General features: G+C 40.2%; 1 protein-coding gene across 8 annotated transcripts in view; it reads right to left on the bottom strand.

The window, feature by feature from the left end:
* Unc80 (unc-80 subunit of NALCN channel complex) overlaps positions 1-24,448 on the bottom strand; it is a 173,199-nt gene that overhangs the window by 4,084 nt on the left and 144,667 nt on the right. For 6 of the 8 annotated variants that reach the window (XM_075951959.1, XM_075951960.1, XM_075951965.1 and 3 more), the window contains 12 exons: positions 22,421-22,544; positions 21,342-21,467; positions 20,092-20,215; positions 19,090-19,296; positions 17,301-17,485; positions 16,535-16,700; positions 15,098-15,277; positions 11,915-12,053; positions 9,499-9,555; positions 2,793-2,874; positions 1,675-1,786; positions 872-1,071 (listed from right to left, as the gene is read on the bottom strand). In XM_075951959.1, the coding sequence (XP_075808074.1) occupies positions 872-1,071; positions 1,675-1,786; positions 2,793-2,874; positions 9,499-9,555; positions 11,915-12,053; positions 15,098-15,277; positions 16,535-16,700; positions 17,301-17,485; positions 19,090-19,296; positions 20,092-20,215; positions 21,342-21,467; positions 22,421-22,544 (1,702 nt within the window). The remainder of the gene's footprint in view (positions 1-871; positions 1,072-1,674; positions 1,787-2,792; positions 2,875-9,498; positions 9,556-11,914; positions 12,054-15,097; positions 15,278-16,534; positions 16,701-17,300; positions 17,486-19,089; positions 19,297-20,091; positions 20,216-21,341; positions 21,468-22,420; positions 22,545-24,448) is intronic. The other 2 variants (XM_075951963.1, XM_075951966.1) reach the window with 1 other exon arrangement.

Below are 24,448 nucleotides of genomic sequence, written 5' to 3'. Positions count from 1 at the left end.
AGGTGAATCCAAGCCCTAACTCCTGTCTCAGGGATGATCTATAAGGGCCCTTCCAGCTTTCAAAGCATGGGTTTTCTATCCGTTGACATATAATTTGGGTGGGGGGAGGGCCCATGCATATCTTATAATCTGTAAAAATAAACTGATACAAAGTATTGCTACAGTTCCTTTTAATTATTGATGCAAATATGTATGCTAATATTACCCCTTGTTTTCTTTAACTATCACATCAAAATATGGTACCTGTAGAAATTTCTTTCATTCTGGGAGTGGTGGCACACACCATTAATCCCAGCACTCAGGAGGCAGAGACAGGACGATCTCTCTGAGTTTGAGGCCAGCCTGGTCTACAAAATGAGTTCCAGGACAGGCTCCAAAGCTACACAGAGAAACCCTGTCTCCAAAAAAAGGGAAAAGAAAAGAAAAAATTTATTCATAAAAGCAAAATAAAATAATACTAATAAAACTATGAGAAGGCTTCATCTAAGCTAGTAACTTCACATGCTTTACTTGAAAAATATTCCAACTGTGTATCAAATTTTTGTTGTCAGTGATTATTCCAGCTGAAAATTATTTCTTAAATTAGTGGAAAATTATTTCTTAATTTAGTAGAAAGCATAAAGTTTTCCACTAAAGACATCTCTTGGTCCTTCTTATTTATAGATACATTATTGACCAAACACTTTATATAGATTTGCTTTTTCACAATGGCAAAAATAGTATCTGTTTGGGCAATAACATGTTACAGACCCAGACTTAATTATTTAGAAGAAATAATTCAGAAATTATTCATTTCTGAATATCACATCTAAGTAGTTCCTGCAAATAAGGATGCAAGGTGCAGGCCTTGCTGCCTCTGTAGTGCTTTCACCTGCTTGGGAGACACGCTGTGAAGGTCTGCAACAACAATGGCAGGCGAGGATGTGAGCACTGGTTTGTCAGTTCCTTCCGGCTTCCTGGATGGCCCTGGGCTGCAGCCCTGTGGTTGGCCTGTGGCAGGAAGTATGTCTGTTGGGGCAGCTGTTGGCTCTGACTGAGCCTCAATGAAGGTCACAGATCGCTTCTGGTCAACTGTAGGTTAGAGGTGAACCGATAAGTAGGAGAGAAATTGGCTATTGGTGCTTAATAATTGACATTAACCAGTGATTATCATAAAGATGTTGCTGGTTTGTAATAAATGAGATCTTATATGGCCATTCTATATATCTGTATTTCTTCTTCTTATATAGAATAGAGAAAAACAAAATTGAGAGAAATTAATTTCTACATAAACGGCCTAAAGCAAGATGCAAAGGCTAGCTTATCATGATGACCCTACTGATGAATTCTAGAACCAAAACCACAAAGAGCTATTCACCGTGCCACCTTTAGTAAGAAGCAGAATGGTCTGCTTTCTGGATTCAGTAAAGAAAACACAACCTTTTACATTCAGGTTTCAGAATATTAACAATTTACCTTGGGACGTTCCAATTATCTAGGTTCACAGGGAGTGGGGAAAGGTTGGGGAAGATGAGAAGAGAAAAAAGAAATAGTAAAGTTGTCTGGGAAACATCCTAAGACCTCCCCCAAAGTAAGGTTATTGGCATCTTCTTATTTTCTGCAGGCCTTCTAGACCAAGCTGCCTACCATGAAAACAGTGGTGTGATCAGAAGGGGCACATGATAGCTCCCTCACCAGATGGCTTTGTTTTAGGTTGAATGCTCCTGCGAGTGGTGGACAGTCGAGCCCCGTGGCGGTTTCTGGGTTCAGTTTGAGTCTTCTGCCTTGACAGAAGAGGGCGTCTTAGCTGAAGAAAATAGATAAATAAAACTGGCAAGAAAAGCCAACCATCTGGAAACCCTGAATCCACAATTTCACTTGTTCCTTCCCGTGGCCTTGAAACATCAATGGACTTGAAATACTAAATTTGAGAATTTCAGTGGATAGAAATCCCCAAAATAATGCTAATACCTGACTCATGCTCATCTAAAAACTATAGATGAACCTCTCTTAACTCTCAGAGAGATGTATTAAGAAACCAGCTCGAGCAAAACATTGGAACTTCACTCTGACTTTTGCTTAGAAAGCAATGTATAATCCGGAAGTGGTGGTGCATACCTGGAATCCCAATACTCAGGAGCCCGAGGCAGGAGGATTGCGTGTGATACCAGCTTGGACTATGTATTGAAACCATGTCTGGAAATTGAGAAATAAGAGGAGATAGGTGTGCAAGAGAGATGGAAAGAGGGAGATGAGGGGAAGGAGAAGGGGCTGAGAAAGGGAGGGATCTCACCTAAGGAAATCACTCCCAAGCTGGCTTCCAACTCTATGTAACCCAGGCTGGCATTAAACTCATAACCCTCCTCTCTCAGCCTCCTATGTTCTGGAAATACAGGTATTCATCACAACACCCAGCTGAAAATATGATCTTCTGTCTCAATATTAAATTAAATCTCTAATGCCAAGGTGAGAAAGAACCTATCTCCAACCCTGTAAAAGCAGGTACTTGGTTAACTGTATAACAGCCAGTGAGTTTGACTGGGAAAGAAGCTTGCCAGTAGAGAACAAGAAGATTTGTAGGCTGACATCCCTTTTCAAACAATCAGCTTTGTACAACAAAAGCTTCATATTTGCAATAGAAAGCTCACATGCTCAGTTTGCCCAAGCATTTGCCAAGCATACTTTATGGTTGCTGTGCACGGCTTATTTCAGGCAAGAAGGCCAAGTGTAATCTTAATAAACAAAGATATTAGCAAGCAAGTGGATCTTCCATCTTACAGGATGACTCTCGTAGCATCTTAGGGTCTACTTACCTGCCTCAGGCCCCTTTTCCTCCCCAGTGGCTGCTGCAGGAGGAGGTTCTGCTGGCCAGGTTCACTCTGTACACTTGCCACCCTGCCAAGCATCAACAGCATTAGTCTACCCTCGAGACAGCTCCAAAGACCATTCTCTGGTGGGTGTTAGCCAAAACCACTTATATGGAACAGTCACTTCAAAGATATCATTATCTTTGAAGGATCATTGGGGAAGAGTCCCTGGGGTAGGGGGTTCTCAAAGGCTTGGAAAGGAGGACAAGGCCTTGTAGCCCCAAGCTGTCAAAATTGAGATTCTGTTTTTAGTCACTGATGCTGGATCTATCATTCAGCAGGACAATGGTTTGATCAAACCCCTGGTTTGGAAGCCATCAAAAGGCTTAACATGTCATGTTCTAATCTCAATTTTTTTTCAAGGGGAATGGAAACGCTGGCGACAAATACACACAAACAACTTTGTCACATGGATGGGAACACCTGTTTTAAAACTTCCAATTTAAATGAAAATAAGATGGACAAATATTGAACACATCAGACACAGAATCCATTTGGGTGAAGGGACACATTCAACACATGTTTGCAGCCGGAAGTCTCCGTGACAGCTGAGCAAATAGTCACACGGGTCGAAAATTTAAATACTTTTTGAAAACTATTTTAGATTTAAAAGGCTGACAAGGAAGCTGGCAGTGCAACTCAATTAGCTGCACTCACGGGAACTGTGCAGTTGATAACAGGAACAGTCTGCTCCCCCCAAATTACTGTGTATGTGTGTCTCATTAGCAAAAGGGACTACTGACAGGGTCTGCTACTTTAGTGTTGGTGAAGCTGGACACACTGAAATGGGCCATGATTCTTTTTCATTCTTCATGCATGTATCATAGTTGTCTACAATGGAAGAGAGAATGAAAAGAGAAATACACTGTGCCCATATGACATTTGAATTCTGTGGTTGATGTCAATGTGATTAATTGATTTATGGTTAAATGATGTCTTTGCCTTTGCAAAAGGAGAGTCATCTACAGATATTGTAATGGTAAAACATCCCACAGAGGAACCCAGTCAGCAACTGTCCACAAAAAGAAATAGTGAATGATCATACCCACATATTTCTGTTTCTTTTTAAATGTGCTACATAAACACCTCGCTGCACTTTTAGTAAAAAAAAATTAGTTACAAGATGGGAATTCAGATCTTCTCAGGTGTGGCAGGCTAACAATCGCAGTTGGTTGGTGCAGTCAACGCTATCATTTAAAGCACAACTCGTATTTTTACTAGAAGAAAAAGCAATGACTCAGTAAGATCTGTCAAATTTTCTATGAAATAGGGATATGATTACATCATCTGAGTTATGCAACACAAAATTCTACTAAGAACACTAAAAAAGAGGCATTTAAAACTTGTGAAGTTCCACAGATTGATGTGCATGGCTGTCGCGTGTATGAAGGAACTCTGTGCTCAAGGAACTGTGCAGCGCATTTTGATAATCAGTCCAGACTATGATGCCGGCATGTCTGAAATGACATCTCCTTCTTAGTCATCCGTTTTAACATGTGTCTGTTAAGTCGGAAAGCATATATATGACACAAGTAGAAACACATTTCTCCCAATACCAAGCAAAGCTACCATTGGAATGGATTCTTCATTGACATCTAGATGTTACCTCAGTTCCCTTGGCCATAAAAGGAGGTCGATACTTACCAACTACCTCCCATTAAGGTAGAGAAAAGAAGTTAGTTGATGTAAAATGGCTTGTATATGACAAGGGACATGTATAGCATGCTTTCTTGTTTTACATTTGTTCTTTGTAATGAGTTTATTGCTTCTCGGAAACTAAACGGAAGTATTTATTGGAAAATAATGGAGCAGAGAAAATGAATACGAGGCAGTCCTCTGACATCATTTTTATTTACTAATCTGAGGTTGTGAGAAAAAATGGTGCAAGAAAAGAAAAACTATACATTACTTGGAGAGTTAAATGTCACAACATAACAGTAATTTTATGATGGTTCCTCCAGGGGAAGATCATGAGCATCAACATTTCTCTATGGACAGAGAGGCTTGTAGCTGAGAAATCTATTGTCTTTAGTAATTGATTATTTTAGGTAAATAATGTAGGAATGTGCACATCAAAAATGAAATCATAGAACATGCTCCTGGAACACATTCCAGGCAATACATTATACTTGCCCTAGAAATACGATGATGAAATTTCTCCTTGCTGCATCAATGAATTAAATCACATGAATAATAAACACATAAAAAACTAACAATGTAATGTAGGCAAAAATTTTCATATCTTGGAGTTTACTTCAAACTGGAACTTACTATAAAAATTAGCTTCAATGTAGTTTCTATTCCTTCACATAACGTAATGCCTCAGTCACTTGTAGGAACTGGGAGAAACCAAGATCTTCATACTAAGAACCTATCTGCATTATGTCCTACTTTCTATTTTACATTTTTGAAGCAGTCTCATCTAAAGTCTTCATCTACCATAAATGCAATAATCAAAATTATTTTCCTCGTCAAGAAGTTACAATATTTTATTGGGAGGTCTCAAATTTCAAAAGTGTACTTCAGTGGGCAACTAAATACTTTTATATAACTTAAATATATACTTCTTATTCAACAATTATGAAAAACAATAGAGAAGTTGAAATGGTGTTACAATTTGCCAAACTAGTTGATCAAATAGTAAAAGCTTTATCTTGCTTAGAACACTGGTTTCCTGGAAGTATTAATTTTAAGAATGACAGCTGTTTAACCAAACAGGGTGAAACAGTAAGTATAAAATCTATTAAAACTTTCCAGATTTAAACTAACATCTTACAAAACATTCCTAAGTCAATAGCCTTAGCTGTAAAGGTCTTGGTTTGTTACCCTGCTGGCCTGGAACGTGTTGTGCGCCTGCTACAGCCTCCCAAGGGCTCGGGCTACACGACAAGCCTTGTTGGCATGTCTTTCCAAGTTCCTGAAAATATCTCCTTGGAAAAATGATAGTAAGATCCAAATTTAAGAGGAGAAAATTCAGCCAGGGCACAGCAGAGTTGGTGGGATTCAAACTGTGATTCAAAACTAGTTCCTATTTATAATACAAGGAAGCAATTAATAAGCTAGGGGAATTTGTGCAATGTTAGAAAAATGATTTTGATAAGATTACATTGCTGCAGCATAATGGCCTGGACTGAAGTGTATACATAAGTGTATATTTCCTAATCATACGACGATAGCATTTCTTCAAATAAGCACTGTGTAAACAAGGAGCCATTCAGTAATGCAGGCTTAAATTTGTGTTACCCAAATTATAAAAAATAAACCATGTATTTCAATATATCATATAAATAAAAAGTTAAGCAGACACTCTGGATGACGACACCCTCTGAATAGTGAATTGGTGTGTTTATTGTTTCTTTCTGTATTGTTGGCGTGAGCTTTCGTTTGGTTATAGAACCCTAGAAGTGGGCATGGTACATGTGGCGCAGCAATTTGTCCTGAGTGACTGCATTGCGGTGGGAACTCATGACGTCAGCACTAAAGGAGCAACAGGCAGACAGCAGGGGATCGAGCCGAAGGCCAAAGCTCACTCCTCCCTTTCACAAACATTGTTTCAGTGTGCTACTCAGCCTCCACAGCACCCGCCCGCGACAGTGTCAGTGCTAAGAAATTTCCAGACTAGAGTTTCAGATCAGACTGTAGTAACTGGATTTTAGACATGAGAGCTGACAAAGCAAAGGCAAAGCGGACATTGTGGGTCCCAGCGCACACCATCTTGGCCCTGTCTTTTCAGCTGTACTAAAGGCTGCTGGGATCTTTCTTGCATTTTAAGAACACCAGGCAAGTTTTCACGCTTTGGGGTTATGTATGAGTATGAGACGGGCATTACACGTGGGTTATTGTTATTTCATCTAGACTACAGTCTTGCTCAAACTTGGACTGAATCCTCTGTGTAACTATGACTAAGCTTTTCCAAGATTAAAATGCCGAGATAATTTCTTTTTAAATTGAGAGTTCACTGTTGACTCCTGCTTTTAAAAATATCCTAACATGTCCAAACAAAATCTGGGTCTCAACTATAAACATCTGGCCTTAAGGACTTAAATCACTTCTCTAGATCTCTATTATTCTGGAGGGAAAATATGCCCATGATATACACATGTGTTTGAGAAACGTCTACACTGAGTTTTTATGCCTCTCAGAGCAGCGTTCTCCATAGAAGAATAGTCTTCCATGGAATTTTGATTTAGCTTATTAATTTCCAATAGAAGTTTTAAGAAACAGAACCAGACAGAAAACAATGTTTCTGATGGGAGTTTGGTGGCTGAGTCTTTAAAAGAAATGTATTAGTGTAATTTTGTAAAAATCTTAGAAGTTTCTAACTAGGGTATAAATCTTTTTCAGTTCCCATCACCTTATCTGGCTGTCTTTTCCACTCAGCCTGCATAGTCCAGCTTGGCTCCTTTGTCTAAAACAAGTGGCCTCTCAGAAGCAAAGTCCTATAAAAGTTAAACAAGGATCGGGGTGGGTGTGTGGCAGGGTTTACTGGATTCCTTTCTGTGTGCTTCTTATTAAGCTTGGGTCAGATTTTCTTCAGGATAACTGTGAGAGTGCTTCAGGTCCTACTGTTAAAATGCTTATTACCTGTAATTCACGTGGTTATCAACCTTTCTATTTCTGGATTTTAAGAATGTGCATAAAGAGTTCTTGTGCCAAAAAATAAGAAAGCCCTCCGTTTAGTAAGTGCTCAAACTTCCTCTCCTCCAAAGAGAACTTGCTGACAGAATGGCACTCAAGATACAGCTTGCAGCATATGGCAAAGGTGGATGTGCTAGTGGTTGGTGGGAAGCCTCCACATTAATAAAATTATTCCAGAATCAAAAGCAAATTGTTTCTATTTCCATTTCTTAATGACCACCGCTGGGCCTGGTGACTAACACCCAGGTCCAAAGAAAACACAGTGCCAGCAGCAACAGACCAACAACAGCTGCCTTAAGATGGTCATCACAATGCTAACATGATTAATTCACCTGGGAGACGAGGTCTCTAATTTTGGGCTCTGAATTTGTCTTAGCACCTAGCACAAACATCGAGTTTTCTCCTTTTGCACCAGACCTAGCACAGGAGTTAGTTCAAATAACTCTAGTCATTTGAACCCTGAGCTCGCCAAGTCCTTCCGAAAATAATAAAAATCAACTCTACCCTGTCTCCTCTCATGCACACTGGGCTGTGACTTCGGCTAGCAGAAGTAGAATCTGGACTAAACTCTCAGCACAAAGCCATCAAAAGAGAAGCTTGACTCATACTCCCTATCCTTCATCATCCACTGATCACACTTTCTGAAAGTCAGCTTGTCCTAGTCCATATGCAATGTTAAGTATTAAGCAATTACAGCTTTGAAAGCACCGATGCCCTGCTAGACTCTGTTGCAAGTTCTTCAGACATATAAACTATTAAGGGAAACCTCCAGGACTGTGGTTTTCAACCTCCCTCGCCCTAGGGCTCCTGCTCATTTATGTTGCTCTCTGCAGCACTTCCACTTCTACCAATAGGAGACTAATCTGTCCAAGCAAGGGCTCGCAAACACAAATGAATGTCATGAATTATGGATCCAGTAAAAAAAAATAGACCTGATGATGGACTAAATTTCCCATTTTCAGTTGAAGAAGAAAATGTGAAATCTGAACAAGATGCAAAGAAAACAAAAGACAACCTTTCACAGGAACGGCCTCTCAACATTTCCTCATCTTTGGAATAAAGCAATAGACGGGGTAGGGCACTCACTATAGAATGCAGCCCTGGGAGCGTTTTCTCTTGGGATGGGACAAAGACTCTAAAGATGAACAAGAAGCATTGCCCCTAATGAGGATTAGTTGAGAGGTGTAAATCAACAGCACAAGATTAGGAATGTTTGACGTGATTTATCTGAGTGTTAAAGGTGCAGTACCCATTTCTGAACGATTAAGCAAATTGTCTAGGTATTCTACTGTTTTCATTGCATGACTTCTGTTATTACTTACCAAGAAAAATTTGCAATAGACTTTTCACAGCGAGTTTTCGAGTCATGTTTGTGCTAGAGCCAATATTCGTGACATGTGTCTGGACACACTACAACGATGGCACGCTGAGCAGCGTGCATCAGAGAGAAGCCGTCGCCCACAGTGGCAGTGGCAGCGCTGTTCCCACAGCGCCACTGTTTTCTGACCATCTATGACATTAGCTAAAAGGTCTGACTCGACTGAGTACAGGGGCTCCCTGAGAGGGAACTGTACTAAAAAGACCCCCAGAAAGCAATTCTCAGTGACTATCAGTGTGGAAATGAATGATTAGATGGGGGGAGGTACTGGGTATGGGACCCAGGGTCTAGCACATGCTAAGCACATGTTACTACCACTGAACTACACCCCTAGCCCTTGGTATATAAAGTATTTTAGTCATTCATTAGTCATGCCCCATAGAAAATTCTGCAGTTTTTTTTTAAATTAAAGTGTTTAGACTATTTGTGATTGATCTCTGAAGCTGTCTGTAGAGAAAGAGGGTCTGCTACACCTTTGACTCCAGGCTCGTGTGTTCATGAACAACACAGGGCGAAGGATGGAAAGAGATACCAAGACGGGCAAGAGGAAACGGAGGAGACGGAGTGACGGAGGTGACAGGGAACAGCTAGTTTCCCAGAACAGACACCAATAGACAGGTAGCTTTGACACTGTACCTAGAGAGGCTGCCCTCGGCGGCCAGGCCCTGGGAGTCATCGAGGACATTAGGTTCACTGCAGGAGGGGTAGGGAGATGAAGCATTTAGGGAAAGAAAATGCAGAAGGAAAAAAAAAGAGAGAAAGAAAAAGAAAAGGGAAAGGGGGAAGAAAAAAAAAGCATGCAATTTTCTGTTTCCAAGAACTGAAAATAAATAAATTTAACAGAACAAGGAAGGAAAAGGAGACAGTCAACCATTTCACCTTGTGCTGGGTTTGTCAAGACATAGGACTCAAGGCAATGGGGGAAGGAAAGACCGGATGGGTACGACTCTCAGAGGAGCGCTCTGTTTATTGGTCAAGAGTTAAAATGAGCTCCAAACGGAGACGTGAGCTCGGAAATGCTTCGCAGAGTAGATCCGCAGAAGATGAATCTATGAGTTCTTTAGTAGCCTTTTGGCTAGGTGGTTAGTATTTTTAGCATATCTTATGGACACAGAATTTTAATGATCAGACCTCACATTCTCTTGTAGAGCCTAACATTACTACACAGAAACCACTTACCATGAATGGCCACAGCCAAAGTCTGGAAACTGATGCCGTTAAGAAAAGCAAAGACAGAGCCCAACTCCCCTGCTAATTTTGCAATGAAAATATCAATAAACAGAAGGAAGGGATCTTCAAAACATTACAAAGAACTCACATTTACCTCCCTATTATACACTCTCTACTGACTGAATTGTAAATACAACGGAAGTCTGTCATTTGGTTAGTTAGTAGCAGTTTATCAACTTATTTGGATGCAGCTGAACTGATATTTGTTAGCACATCTGTGCTATATTTTATCCACTTTCCCATCAGATCTATCACTGAGCTAGGCAACCATAAGGCATTCAATAAATATGTATTAAATTGTGTATAATCAAAGCATCTACAAAACTGAAAGGACTATTATCAAACATCTGAGTGTCTCTGTCCCCAGAAAGAGAATCATTTTTTTTTTTTTTTGGTAATGGACAAAGACAGTGTTCCGTTCTCCAATTTTCCAAAATAGAATCCAAGAACAAAGTGATTCATTGTAATATATTCTTTTTAACTTCTGGGATATGTTTATACTAGATAAAAATTTCCTTTGCAAGTAAGTTGATCCATCATTATATGCACGGAAAGAAAATTAGTAGTTTGACTTATTTTGAATAGCTCAAAAGCTCTCTAGTTACAATTTATATTATTTTAAATACAAACATGTGGATAGTAAAAACTAAGAATAAATTGATAGTTGCCAACAGTAACTGCTATATTACTTTCTTTGGACATGTTGTTTGGCTCTTGGTTCCATATTTAATTTATAAAATCTTTTTTTGCTCAAAGAGAAATGATCAAGTTTTAGGTTACATGAACTATTTATTGAGTATAGTATACTCCTGCATATAAACCGGATAAATTTGAACACAATCATATATCCCTTTTGATATTATGTTCTCTGTGTGAATCGTGCTACTAAGGGTATTAAAATGACAGTAGCGAGGGATATAGCTCAGTGATGTAGCATACATATGGCCGTATTGCAAAATACAAACTAACACACTAAAAGTCAGGCAACACCAAGAATTGTATTTCAAGAATACAATTCTTGAAATGAACATATTAGTTGTTTTAAAAATAGATTAACTCTTAGCTCATTTTTTAATTACAACTTTATTTAAAATATGTAGAATTAAAACATGAGTGTTTATTTAAATATAATTTTAAATTTCAATAAATTATATATTTTTGTTTTCCCCAAGTATAAAAAGTTTAAAAACTATAGCCCCAAACTTGTTTTTAAAATTACACTCACATGGCAGAGAACACCAAGGGAAATGCTTTCAATGCTTTAGGCATTGAGTCTGAGAGTTGCTGATCTTGCTGATCTGGAAGGTCTCCTTCAGATCATTTCACCCTGCTTTTAGCGCATAGCTAGAGAGCCGTGGACTGCGTGGAAGTGGCCTTCCCATGGTCCACACAGTGTCAGAGGTATGTTTTCTGCTTGGTGAAGCATTCTTACATGTGGTTGAGCATTAACTGCAGAAGGCTAAACTCCCAGAGTATCACATAAACTGGTCTACTCTTGCCAAATAACCATTTTCTTGCTCGATGATAAATCTGGCATATAAGGATGGCATTGACCAGAAGAAAAAAATTATATTTCTATTTATGGATAGCTCAATAAGAAATAATACTTGGACCTAACGGTGTGGTCTCATTTCGACCTGGCTTAGAAAGCTACAACTATTACCCATAGGAACCTTCTTGAAAGTACTTTCTTGAACAGTTTCTCTAGAAACATAACCCATGCTTGCTTCTCATTCAGTTTTTATAGGCTGATGTTGGTGTATGTTTGGAATTTTTTCTTTTGCCCCCAAATACAGAATATAAGACAGTCATAGGCCTTTACCTTTGGCTGGGTAACATGCCCACCTCAGCCTGAGGTGCAGACGTGCTGGAGACGTGGCTGGAGAACCGCCTCCTTCCAAGGGCACTCAGGAGACTAGCTTCCTGTTCACTTACCACACTGGGCATGCTCACAGAGTCATCTGAAAGTGCGAAGGGATCGATGTTACAAAATCATGATACCTATCGGAAAACTGCAGCCAAAGTGGTACTTGAGTTCCATCCCTGGCTTGGGTACAACCTCAGGGCTGTCTTTAAAGCTAAACGATCACAAGCATCTTTGTACAAACAATAACACAGCAAGCGAATCAATGAAACTTCTTCAATGTCTACACATCTCCTACATCCCTACGCAGTAGAGCAGCCTTCACAAAACACATGCAAACTTCTTATTTACTTTTATAAGTATAAACCGGTGCGTACCCACAAATTAAAGATTTCAGAAGAGCTAGGTTGTGAACATACGTGTAAAGACTATTGCAGCAATAGTTCAGTTGGAGTTTGCTTTGGAAGAAGTCAATTACATTTCCTTGACATTAAAAAACTACTCAATACATTTAATAATTTCTAGATTGCTGTGGGAAGCAATATTGCAGATATTGTAGGAAAAATACTGGAAAACTGTAATATCCTGAAGTGCTTATTTTAATCTAAATTTTCAGTTTTTAAAGAGGCCCCCTTTCCCTGCAGAAGCAGAAATTAATTTACCTAAATCCATAAGAAAGTTAGCTTTAGTACAATATTTTCACAAGTTGACTTCATGCTAAGTAATTTAATACTGTTTGTTACTAAACCACATAAACTTCAATAAACAAATTGTGTTTTGCAGATGTGTGCTACCATGGAAAGTCATCTGATACATTTAGAATATTCTAAGTGATATTTCCATTATACATTTTCAAATAAAATCATAAATATGAAAACTGCTATAGATTTTAATTTGTTATACAACAATTTGGACTGAATTTTGACATATTACCTTTGTGTATGTTTACAAAGAAGCTAAAAGTAGTGGTGCACTCCTTTAATCCAAACATTTGGGAGGCAGAGGCAGGTGGATCTCTGTGAGTTCAAGGCCAGCCTGGTCTGCAGAGGGAGCTCTAGGAGAGGCTCCAAAGCTACAGAGAACTCTTGTCTCAAAAAACCAAAAAAAAAAGTTAAAAAATAGGAAAACTTTCTAGAACACATTGAACTACAGAAGCCTTTCCTGGCTTCTCACTGATTATCATTAACTATGTATCTAAACATCTCTTTAGCATTTATTTGCTCATTATTGATCATTAGTCTTAGGTTTTCTTCTATCAAGCCTTTTAAGTGCTGTCTGTAAATGTCTACTTCTCTACAAAATTACATTTAATATTATAGAAGACGGAGAATATATCTTTCTCAGTTTTTTGTTCTATACTTAATAGGTTTTAGTACGTACTTCTACGATTGGAAGAACAGTTTCAATTAAAACAGTTCATAAACTTGTTTTTATACCCTTTTCCATATAAACTAATGTTCATCCACATCACAGCCATAATTGGCAGCTAGATTTCTTGAGCTAACTGTGATATCTGAAAAAGATATCAGCAAAAGACTACATACCTTCTGATGCCCTTCACCCCACTATATGAGTGTTGGATTCTGCCAATGATGTCTCTGTTTAAGTCATCTCTACTTTTCTTCCTTAATTCCTTTCTAGGCCAACTACTTACTCACAAAGTTACCTGAGAATAGACTTTGTCCTAGGAATTACTGAGGGCATCATTTCCATCATTAAAAAAATGTTGGTAGATAGCATTTCATATATTAAAGAAAAGTATAGATATTATTTCATACGTTAAAGAAAAGTAGAATTTACTTTATGGTTTGAGCTGACATCAGGGCTTACTGTTTATGTTAAACTGCTCATTTTTGGTTTTAGAATATAGTTGGTAGTAGAGCACTTGACAGTGCCTTGTAGGTATGAAACCCTGGTTGCGTTCAGTCGCCAGCACGGCCAATCCTTAGCACTGCCAAATAAATCAAGAAGCTCCCTTTTAAGTTAAAATGTTAGGGACCCAGTGTTCTGCTGCATGATCATGCCTGCAATTCCAGCCTTCAGTGGTGGAGGCAGGAGGATCAAAAGCTTTAGGGTTATCCATGGAAATGTAGGGGATGCAAGGCCAGCCTGGGATCATGAAACTCTGTTCCAAATAAAAATAATCAAGAACAATTTTAAAGTAAACTTCTTCTTACCTCTCACACTGTGCTTTTTCAGTCAGTATTTGTGAGAGATCAGACGGCGACTCTGGAGGTGAGCCTGTGAGCGGTGCCCAGGTGTCTGGATAGAAGTGGTTTATAGTGTGATCACCGCCTTATATGACTAACCCTCAAACTAAATCTGGAAATATTGGTGATGAGCACTTTGACAAATCATGCATTTCCTTTTCTATCTTATAAACCTAATTGTGGGGAGCTAGTGAACTGCTTCTGCATTTTACTCATCTTACTTAACTAAACTTCTAAGCTCCTTTCTTGTTCCTCTGTTTAGTTCAGAGAGGGATCTTTTGTGGGTTTTGCTTGGTATAGAGGGGTTCTTATATTTTATTCTCATCTTTAAAGGTACACCTTTCAATAAGCTTTATGTAAGAGCATCTAAAAAACACGAGTGGAAAATAATCAATTCAATTAAAGAAGCCCCCTGTATGATAGAGACATTTAGTGGGTATTCAGCAGATGTTTGCTTTCAAGTCCTACACTGCTCAAGCACACAGTGTGGTATTTATTCATCTGCTATCTCCCACTTCACAACAGTACCAGAAATTCCTGGGATAACTGCATTATGGGAGAGTCTCTAAGCTCTTTCCCCTCAATCATTCTGCCAAATTTCTCCTGGCTTCCACAGACACCATGTGCACACTCTGCCCATTTTGCTCTGACAAATGGGACCTTGTGAGTGCTGGCCATTTCTCTAGCCAGTATGCCCAGGAGAAAGAGGAATAAGTTGTTTACTTACAATTGAAATGAAATTTCCAAGAAAAGGTCAGATAATACTTTTTTTTCTCCAAATATCCAAGGGTATTCAAATTTCATTTGAAACATCTTTTAAAAATGACTAAGGGAACAGACCTGGAAATGGCTGCCCATCCTCTCTAGACAGACATCCTTTGTAAGGCCTTGCTCACATGGCCAGGCAGGCTTATTGCTTGCCTAGACTTACTTTCCTCGTCCTCCTCGTCAGTCCGACTCAAGGTGTCTTGAGAAGCCTGTTGGGATGGTTCACTGTCCTGCTCCCAGACAGTGCCTGTGCCTGTGTTGGAGCGGGACATGGTAGCCAGACTCAGGCGGTAGGCAGAGGTGGACGTGCCCACAGTACTGATGGATGTCTTTCCTTGGTAGGCTGGGGGTTGAGAGATTAAGGGAAATGATGGTGAGCTCATGAAAATAGAAATGTTTGCTTAAAAGTTCTTCAACTTGTGTTTCAGACTAAGGAGTTTTAAGACCAAGGAGCACAAGAATCTGGGGTGGGCAGTACTGGCCACTGGTATATTCTAAGTGAACAGCTTTCTTATGGAGGCCTGAGGTCCCTACCAAGAGAAAAGCTTTTTCCAGTTTTTTTTCTTAGTGTGTTTATTTTCATTTGCTTAGGCAAATAGCATATCAACTAATTTTGACTTAAACTGTTGCTTCTAAATCTTTGGTTTTATTATTACAGCATGTGAATTGCCCACATAAGTATATTGGAATAATAAAAAATTAATATAGTTTATCTGAACCTAAAATCAAAATCAGAACACAACACCAAAGAATTCTCATTCTCCTTTTCTGGAGACAGCAGCATTAGAAACTTCTCGGCTCTGGGACAGGTGTTTCTATCAGATTCATCAGAATAGCTGAATGGCAATGTGTATATATCACCAGCGCTGCACTTTTAATATCTGTGTTTTGAATATTTTGCAAACAACAGTAAACACTTCAGAAAGCAAATAAAACCAGTCTTTTACATATGGGTGATGACTGCCCTCTAATGGTAGACAGTGATTTAATTTCGTTATTCAGGGGTCTGCTGTTACAGAACTACAGAATAAGCAATGAAGATGCAAGGAACAATCTTTCAGTTTGAAGAAGCTCCCACTTGTCCACTTTACTTGGCTCCTCCCCATTCTAATTTGTGAAACACTAAGAAGGCTGAGAATCCACAACACAAACCTAGTGTAAAATCACCTCACGGGCTTCACTTTCTCGCTATATAAACCATTTAACCCTCCAAGTATCAATCTCCTCCTTTTAAAATCGGGCTTGGAAAGATACTTTTACAGATACGTGTGTGGATTAGAGGAAATAACGCCTGTAAAGTAATCACGGATCCTCAACAAAGTGAATTCTCTATCAAAAAGGGAACGAAAGAATGTAAACACCCTTTCCCCTTATTAAATATCTAAGTGCTTAAATGCTAAAAGTAAAAATATTCAGGAGAAGAATGTAACTAAATTCCCGTGGAAGCCCTTTGACTTTTGTTTTATTATTAGATGTGATCTCTTGGTCAAATCTACTGGTATAGCAAGAGAGCTAGTTCAGATAGTCGCCAAGGAGCAGTGAGCTGGGCAGAGATTGTGAATGCCATCCAGCAGACTCAAGAGACACCCTTCACGCTTACCTGATCCACTGTGGACTGCCTCTTTCAGAATTTTCAGTTCACTGTTGAACTCTGCAATGAGCGAGCTCTTGCATAAAGGGCGGGGGATGAAGCGCCGCTCTAACTGGTCAGAGATATGTTGCCGGGCAGAAAGTTCTTCATGGTTCTCTGCCGGTTGGGCCAGTAGCTAAAAGGCAGGTATTTCATCCTCAGGACCCCAAATTTCCCATCTGTAAACCTGGCTCACTGTGATACCGACCCACTTCATAGATTCAGGAAGAAAAGAAGGCGATTCAGGAGACACTGGTTTCAGCACAATGCCACTGTGTAGTGTCTCCGCCCCGAGAAATTGGGGCATGAGAAGAACAAAAGAGTGCATTAACACTGGGACTCGTGGAGGGAAAAAGAAGCCTTGACTGTCCCGTTTTTTAAAATAGTAGATTTCAGATGCTACTGATACGGGAGAACATTCTCTAGAACATTCCACGGGGCCAGTTTTTCTCCTTTCTTTAAAGAGAGGGATGACGAATGGGATGAGAATAAGTTTGGCATACTTTAGTAGGTGAAGAGGTGCTTTAAATGTGAAATTCTCTCTGGATGCTTGCTTGGGGCTCCATCCTCATCAAACATGGTGCTAACAGTCTCTCTAATAGGCTAACTGGGCGCAGCATGTGTGCGTCCTGGAACCGCCCTGCTGCACCCCCGTCCCTCTCCCCAGTTCCCAACACTCCTGCCTTAGTAGAAAACTGCAAGTTCACTGGCTTTTTGTGACAGGGTCACTCCACACCTTGCATTGGATGAAAGGGCGCAAGAGTACGAAGATGGGTATCCGGGTGCGCACGATGAAGTCGAGGAAATCCCACAGGGCCAGGCCGCCCACCTTCCGCAGAGCCATCTCCTTCACCTGCAGGCTCAGCCAGTACCACTGGCTTCCCAGCTGCCGCTCAAAGCAGACGAGAATGACCTTTAGGGCTTCAGAGTAGGAAAAGAGAAGGATCCTGAGGGCTTGTGCTTCAGAGGAATCCTGCCCACAGTCACTGGCTTTGCACATGGGAAAATTTTTAATTCGTTAAATGCCACAGTTCCAGAAACTTAACCTGTACCCCTGAGCCAGTATTCCAGACATACAGGTAAAGGTATTTTGATGTGGGTTAGAACACAATTTTATTAAGTGCTTTGAAAATCTCCATTTTGAAAGCAAAACAAAACAAAAACCACCACTACCACAACAAAAAACAATGGGGTAAGGTAGGTAGTCCGTTGAACTAAAGAGGCAATTATAAGCATATGTATTACTAATGCTTTATAGCCCATAGGCTTTGTCACAGGGGCTTTATGAACTCACCAACAAGTTACTCACATCCCCAGATAACATCAACATCATCATCATAATAATAAAAGATACAATATCCTGATCAAGGAAGAAATAAAAGTAATATCTTCATTAAAAAGGCAGAAAGTGGGATGGAATAATTTTTTTTACTCCTGGTCTTACATAAAGAGCTCTCTTTCCCCACTATCTTCTGTGTTCCTTGACTTCACGTATGGTTCTTTGTCTGCGTGGATGTTTTCTGAACCTGGCTTCTTAGGCCTTGGGCAACTGAGCGCCCATTACGGTGGGTCCTATGTACACACATTCTGTTTCTTTCTCTCTCTTTTTTTAGGCCATAGAAAATGGTATCTTACATACACACCCCTTCAGAATGCTACTTAAACACCCCATTTCCCATCCTCCAAACTCCAAGGACCTGTCTAATTCAGGAGTTTGTGCTATATCCCACTCTCCCAACAACATCCACTTTAGTGAGCTGAAAAAATGTCAGGAGAGATGCCCTCTTAAGGGGTTCCATTGTCATGTTCCTTATTCTTGGAGTCAGTCCAAGAGTGGTCTTCCCTCCAACCCTGGTCTATTTCTTCCTTTTATGAGGTTCCCCACTGTTATGCTCCTTATTCTTGGTGTCAGTGGTCTTTACTCCCGGTCTACTTCTTTCAGGGACACTGAGTGACCCTTTGTTACCCGATGGGAGGCCAACACTTAAAGTCAGGGATGAGGTAATAGGGAAATAGGAGTATAAGTGGGGAGAGGAATTGGAAGCTTGTAGGAAGAGGGTACTGTCCTCACATGATTAAAAATCAAGATGGAATTGTCTTATAATGACAACAAAGACATTGTCAAGGAAGAATAAGAAAGCTTGCTAAGGAAGTAAGGTCCTGCAAGGTCACCATGTCCTACGCTCAGGATGTTGACTGCCAACTCCAAGGGCTTTATTTACATAGAGGACTGACCTATGGGAAGCAAAGTGTGCACTATCTCCCAGGAACTGCCAAATCTGAGCGATCTTGCTCAGAAAGAGGTAATCCTTCCTCATATACTCTTATGCAAACAACCAAGTAATTCCGAGAGTGCATATATGAAAATACTCTTTGTCTTTTGACAAATGTTTACTAGAGTAAGCTAGTCATGCAAGGGTATTTCTTGCTCAAGTGGCTTATTTAAATACCTTCAGAGCCAAGATAGATGATAGTACATATATCCACGGGGAGCCAAAAAGAAGAGGCGGCAAAAAGAGACCCACCTAAGTATGCTGCCTGGCTGGTGGACTCAGCCAGCCCTTCCTTGCGCAAGTCTTTGCCTGCATCCCCAGGAGTAGAGCAATGGGCTGGGGAGCTCTCCAGCATGAAGTTCTTGCTCCTCGATGTGCTGATGATCCGGGGAGGCAGGAGCACGTTGATGACAGTCTGCAGCAATAGCTGTACCTCGGGCTGCTCCAGCCATGGGCTATCTGAAGTGCATGTTGGAAAAGGAAGGGGGAAAACATAACAATTACAAGGCAGACTTCCATGTTATACACTGAGCAATGTAACTTCTTCCAGTTCCAAATCAGAACACATAGAAATGTAGGTATTTCCCACCAAGTACTGCTTCTTCCACAGAAAGAACAGCATTTTTGGCACCTGAGGATCACCATAGCTGCTATTCAAGGGCTTATGTTCCAGGCCCAACCTCCTGTTTATTAGTTCATTCTCTTTTCTTTTGTTAAATACTTAAATGTACTGACCTTACATCTGAGATATGCTTTTCCTAAAAGAAAGTCCCCTTAAGATTATGTTGGATTAAAAAAAGAAGATAAAACATTACCTATAAACAAAAAGAAGAAGAAGGAGGGGGAAGAGAAGGAGGAGGAGGAGGAAGAGTCATGAGAATGTATTGATGGTTGGCATCTGCAGGATTTCTGCTAATCACAGCGGCCATATAATAGTTCAGTCACCAGTCAATTCTCAGTGTAGTGTACTTGAACTAACTAACATTTTCTTAACTTAACCCAAACAATATACTCTGACCTCTGCTGTATTGAAATAATTTTAAATAAGGTATTTCTTCTAAGAAGTAGAGAAGAGAAATTCTTGTCCCTGGTCAGATAAACCAAATAAAACTCATGTTTCCAAAACCCCATTTAATCCATTTAGATTCATTTCAGTTGATGAGTTTCACGTGGAAAGGAAGAATAGAAACCACACACTGGTAGTTAGAAAACACAACAACAATGGTACATTTCCTTTAGTTAGATTAATCAGACCTTTGCTTCCAGATCCTACAGTGAGCACAAATGGGATGAGCAGATTTAAAAGCATCCCTTCCCTTCGCTCTTGATTGGTGAATGGGGAGATCACATGGCTTAAAGGGAAATCTTCTTTTAAAGCCTGTGCAGCAATAATAGAAAAAAAAAGATTAATTGACCACCATGCCCATCGCGTGCATTTGTTTCTACAGAGTGTGTCGCCGAAGGTGCCTCCCCGCTGGCTGCACCTGGAAACTGTGAGTTCAAGTGTTGTCTTTGTGGCAAATGAAATTTGACCCACAATGATATTTTGCCACGGACTTCACATAACAGAGCTACATTCCTAAAATGACATTAATAGCTTAAGTGTCAAGTGAAAAGGTTCAATATAAGACCCACCTCATTTCTCCCACTAATTTCCTCCATGTGTCTACCCTGGAAAATGAAGAAAATGACAGTGTGGCACTTTCTCCATTTGAGGTCATTTAAAAGTTCTTTAGTCCCTGCCTAGGCCTTCTTCAAGCCAGGAAGCAATAAAGGAAGAAATTAGTGACCTTTGGAAAGTGGTTATTAGGTGACTACGGGGTGTCATCTCTTCCCTTCACACAGTAGCCACCATCCTTCAAATGCTTTGTACATCCACCCATCTCTAGATGGTAAGAGGTCTGATGGCCACACAATGGGTAGGTCAGTTATACCTTTATATCCGGTGAATTCCTTCTGTTGATCACAGAGTAAAAACTGTGTGACACAGAGAAACAGGGTGATCGGGATTCTGCATTTTTCTTAATAAAGTAGGCTACTTGTATGTGTGTTTAAAATAACATTCAACTCACAATCACTAAGGAAAATAAAGATATTCAAAGTCTGGTAGTAAAGTAACGTGTGAAAGAATTTCATACTGTAATTCTTTCTGAAAAGAATTTTAAACCAGATTTTGAATACTATTGCCTCTTTTGATTAACAATTGTGAGCTGATTACACATAAGCCATTAGTTTGCACATAGCGTAAGTGACCACAGTGGTTGCTGTGGTTGAGACAGGACTAAATGACTCTGCTATTTTTGAGATCTCGAGAAGAATTACAGAAGCACAACTTAGGGCCATGCTCAGGGTTGAAGCTCCAAACCCATCAAGGTTTGGAGGTATTCACACTTCTGTTTCACAGATTTTGCCCAGCCTTTGCAGAAAGAGAAAGAGAGAGCACCACCTTGTGGTGCCTCCACCAGCAACTTAATGAGCGTGACAAACAGGTAAGGCAGTCACACCTGTATCTGCAATGCTACAAGCCGGACAACAGCTGTGCTGAAGGGCAGAGGTGGTGAGAGATAAGGGCTGAGATGAAGAAGGGGTAATCCATCAGCCACACTGGAAGGTCCTACCACTCCCATCACCTGAAATACAAACAGAGCACATGACCAGCCTTGACCATTGCAGTTCCATGCAACTGTAGTAAAGGAGTCTCATTCACTAACAAAAATATTAACAAACTGAAGGTTGGGCATGGTATTTTCAGCCTTTTCTTTCTCTATGCCCTCTAAGGCATGTAATGTCTGGAGTCAGATCGTTCATTATACTGAATACAGACAAGGTTTTGTAGAATGCTGTTTATAGCTAACTATGTAGGAAATGAGAAATGAACTAAACAAACAAACAAACAAACTATTCTAATTGGGAGACTGGACAGTTATTTGCGGATTCAAAAAAGTGCAGTCAGCATTCTTGGATGGAGCAAATACTGACAAGGATGATGATGATCGCAGCTCATGTGCACTAGGCGTTCCAGCTACACACTTGTTGCCCAACTAGTCAAGCAGCGGATCCTACTGGATGGTACGCTCGCACATGGTTCTCATACATTGTACAAAACCTCGTCAGGACCAGACTCTAGATATTACATAAACGGTGAAAATCATTTTTCTTTGCATAAATCCTAGACTGGCCAACTCGTGGTGCTATTTGGCCCTAAAAAAAAAAAAAGAAAAGAAAGACTTCTTTTTGTTTTAAGGATCCCCTCCCCAGATGATCTCAACTTCTAGCCAATTGTGCAGACTCCACCATCCCACTCTCCAACTGGCAGCCCTCAACTCTCAACGCAACTTTGAGGTGATTGTCAAAGTAGTGCGTGGGAAGCAGCCTTCCAACGTCCCGCCTGGGCAGGATGGGCCTGGATCTCCCATGGACCACCTTGAAATGGACCTCACTGTTTTCAGGGTCACCTGAGCCATCTGTTTTCATCGGTAAGTGAGGGGCACAAAGTGGTTGACCTGTAAGTCTTCAGTTGAGAGAAATCAATAGCAGAGTAAAACTGTGCAAAGTTTCAGAAGATTGCCACGTGGCTACTCACCAGATTGACACAGACATTGATCAGTGACCTAAGGTGAGGCAGGAAGGATATGATTGGCTGCCTCTGAAGTGTCAAACAAACCCCTTCAATCAAAGTGCTGGCAGGCTCCCACTCAACCTGTCGCCTGGAATACAATATAGGAGCCATTAGCGCCCTGACTCCCTTCCGGAGAGTCTGCAGCAAGTGAACGAGACAGTGATCCTGGCATCAACTAAGACAGGACGTGTGCTGAGACAACAGAGTGCTTCCCATGGAATGGCCATTACCCATGCTGTTCCAAAAGCACAGAGCACACTGGGAGGGGAGGAAGGAGGTACTGAAAACGCAGCAGAGCCACACTCCTGCCCAACCGACTAATGAGACAAAATCTATTGAAGAAAAAACAGAGAGGATGAATGGGTCATACTTTAAGGTCCCCCTAATGTCATCTTTGGGGGGGGGGCTATCCTATCATTTCAGGAGACATGAGAAATCTTCCAGCAGAGCAAATCTGCCCCAACCTGCCGTTCTGAAATGCACTTATCAGACTACACTTGATACAGTCAGCATTCACACAGGGCTATTAGTGGGATTCATATGGCTTAAGTCCTGTCAAAAAGAGGGAATTTGAGGAAAATGATCTAAAAAGGAAATGATGTCTTGGATTATTTTCTGTGGTAGTGCAGATGGTGGAGTACACATGCCAATCAAATGGATGCAGGAGATTTCTGTCTCAAAACAAAATGAATCTATTCTGCTGGGTGCTTCTGATTTGGAAATTATTCCTAAGCCTACATCTTCTATGAAACTGCATCCTGAACAATGAAAGAATGGAGATGTGTCACAGATGAGGAAACACTGACACTCCGGATGCCAGAAGTGCCCTAGTAATTCACAGCTCAGCTTCAGACAAAACATTGTGCATTGAGCTAAGGTTACATGAAAGGGTTAAAGACAAATCAACTAGATATTATGCCATGCATCCCAGGAAAATTTCCCATAGCTGACCAAACCTGTGAACGAACCCACAACTTTCCTTTCAGGAGGTATTATCATATAATAAGTTTAACTGTATGACAAATGAGTCATTTTATGGAGATGTTTAACATCTTTAAATGTCAAAGTACTTAAGAAAAATAATTTATTTTGGCACACATTCATAAGACACTTATGCATCTTTGATCAGTCATTTACCAGCAGATGCAAGTGTTCTACTGGAATCACCAAAGAAATAGTGCTTAAGAACAGGCATCTCCATGCCACTGAAAAAAAATGACCTTGATATAATGTCTTGACATTCATCTCCATGGTACAAAAGCTTAGAACAAGTGCATAGCCTGATACGATCCGATATTGCTCTTCTGTGGCTCAGTGTGATGGCACAAATGTGCGGAGCACTGCCTGATGTCTGTGAAACTTCTGGCAAACTGAACCTTAAGTACCGAAGTCTGAGGTAAAGTTGCTTTGCTTTTGAGTTTAGTTTTAAGGGATAGAAAAAGCTCTCTCAGTCATCCAAATTTGAAGTTTCCATTTAGTGGGTTTGTGAATTATACCATCTGTTCACTGTGACTACAGTTTCCAAACTTGGTTCACATTTCCAGAAAGACTAATGCAGAGGCATTTGCTCATTGGAAGAGGATGAATGGGTATTTCTCAGGCCACCAAGAAGTCACCAGGCTGTAACTGTGTTCATTTAAAACTCCATTGAATAAGGTGAATGTCAGAATTAGATATCAGCCCTGTGCCCTTTGTAGCTTCAGTCTGACTGTTAATTATAAAACTTGGAATTTATCTATCTTGCTATGCACCCAAATAAGATAATGTATGCTGTTAATAGAGTACTTTTAGCATCAAATTAATGTTTCTCCTCTCTGTTGTTGGCTATATACTCTCTCTTACTTCAAAAAGGGTTAGGGATTGTTGAGTTCTAATTGGGTTTCTTTATGCATCGGATGAAGAACTAGCTGAGAAATGGACAGACACCTCCTCAACATAAGTACATATATTTCTAAATAAATGTTATTTCCTCAAAACAATTCTGGCTACTGG

The sequence above is a fragment of the Microtus pennsylvanicus genome, chromosome 17 (assembly GCF_037038515.1).
Source record: "Microtus pennsylvanicus isolate mMicPen1 chromosome 17, mMicPen1.hap1, whole genome shotgun sequence".
NCBI lineage: Eukaryota > Metazoa > Chordata > Mammalia > Rodentia > Cricetidae > Microtus > Microtus pennsylvanicus.
Note: the sequence above shows the minus strand (reverse complement) of the source record. Positions and strands in the feature narration are given on the sequence as shown.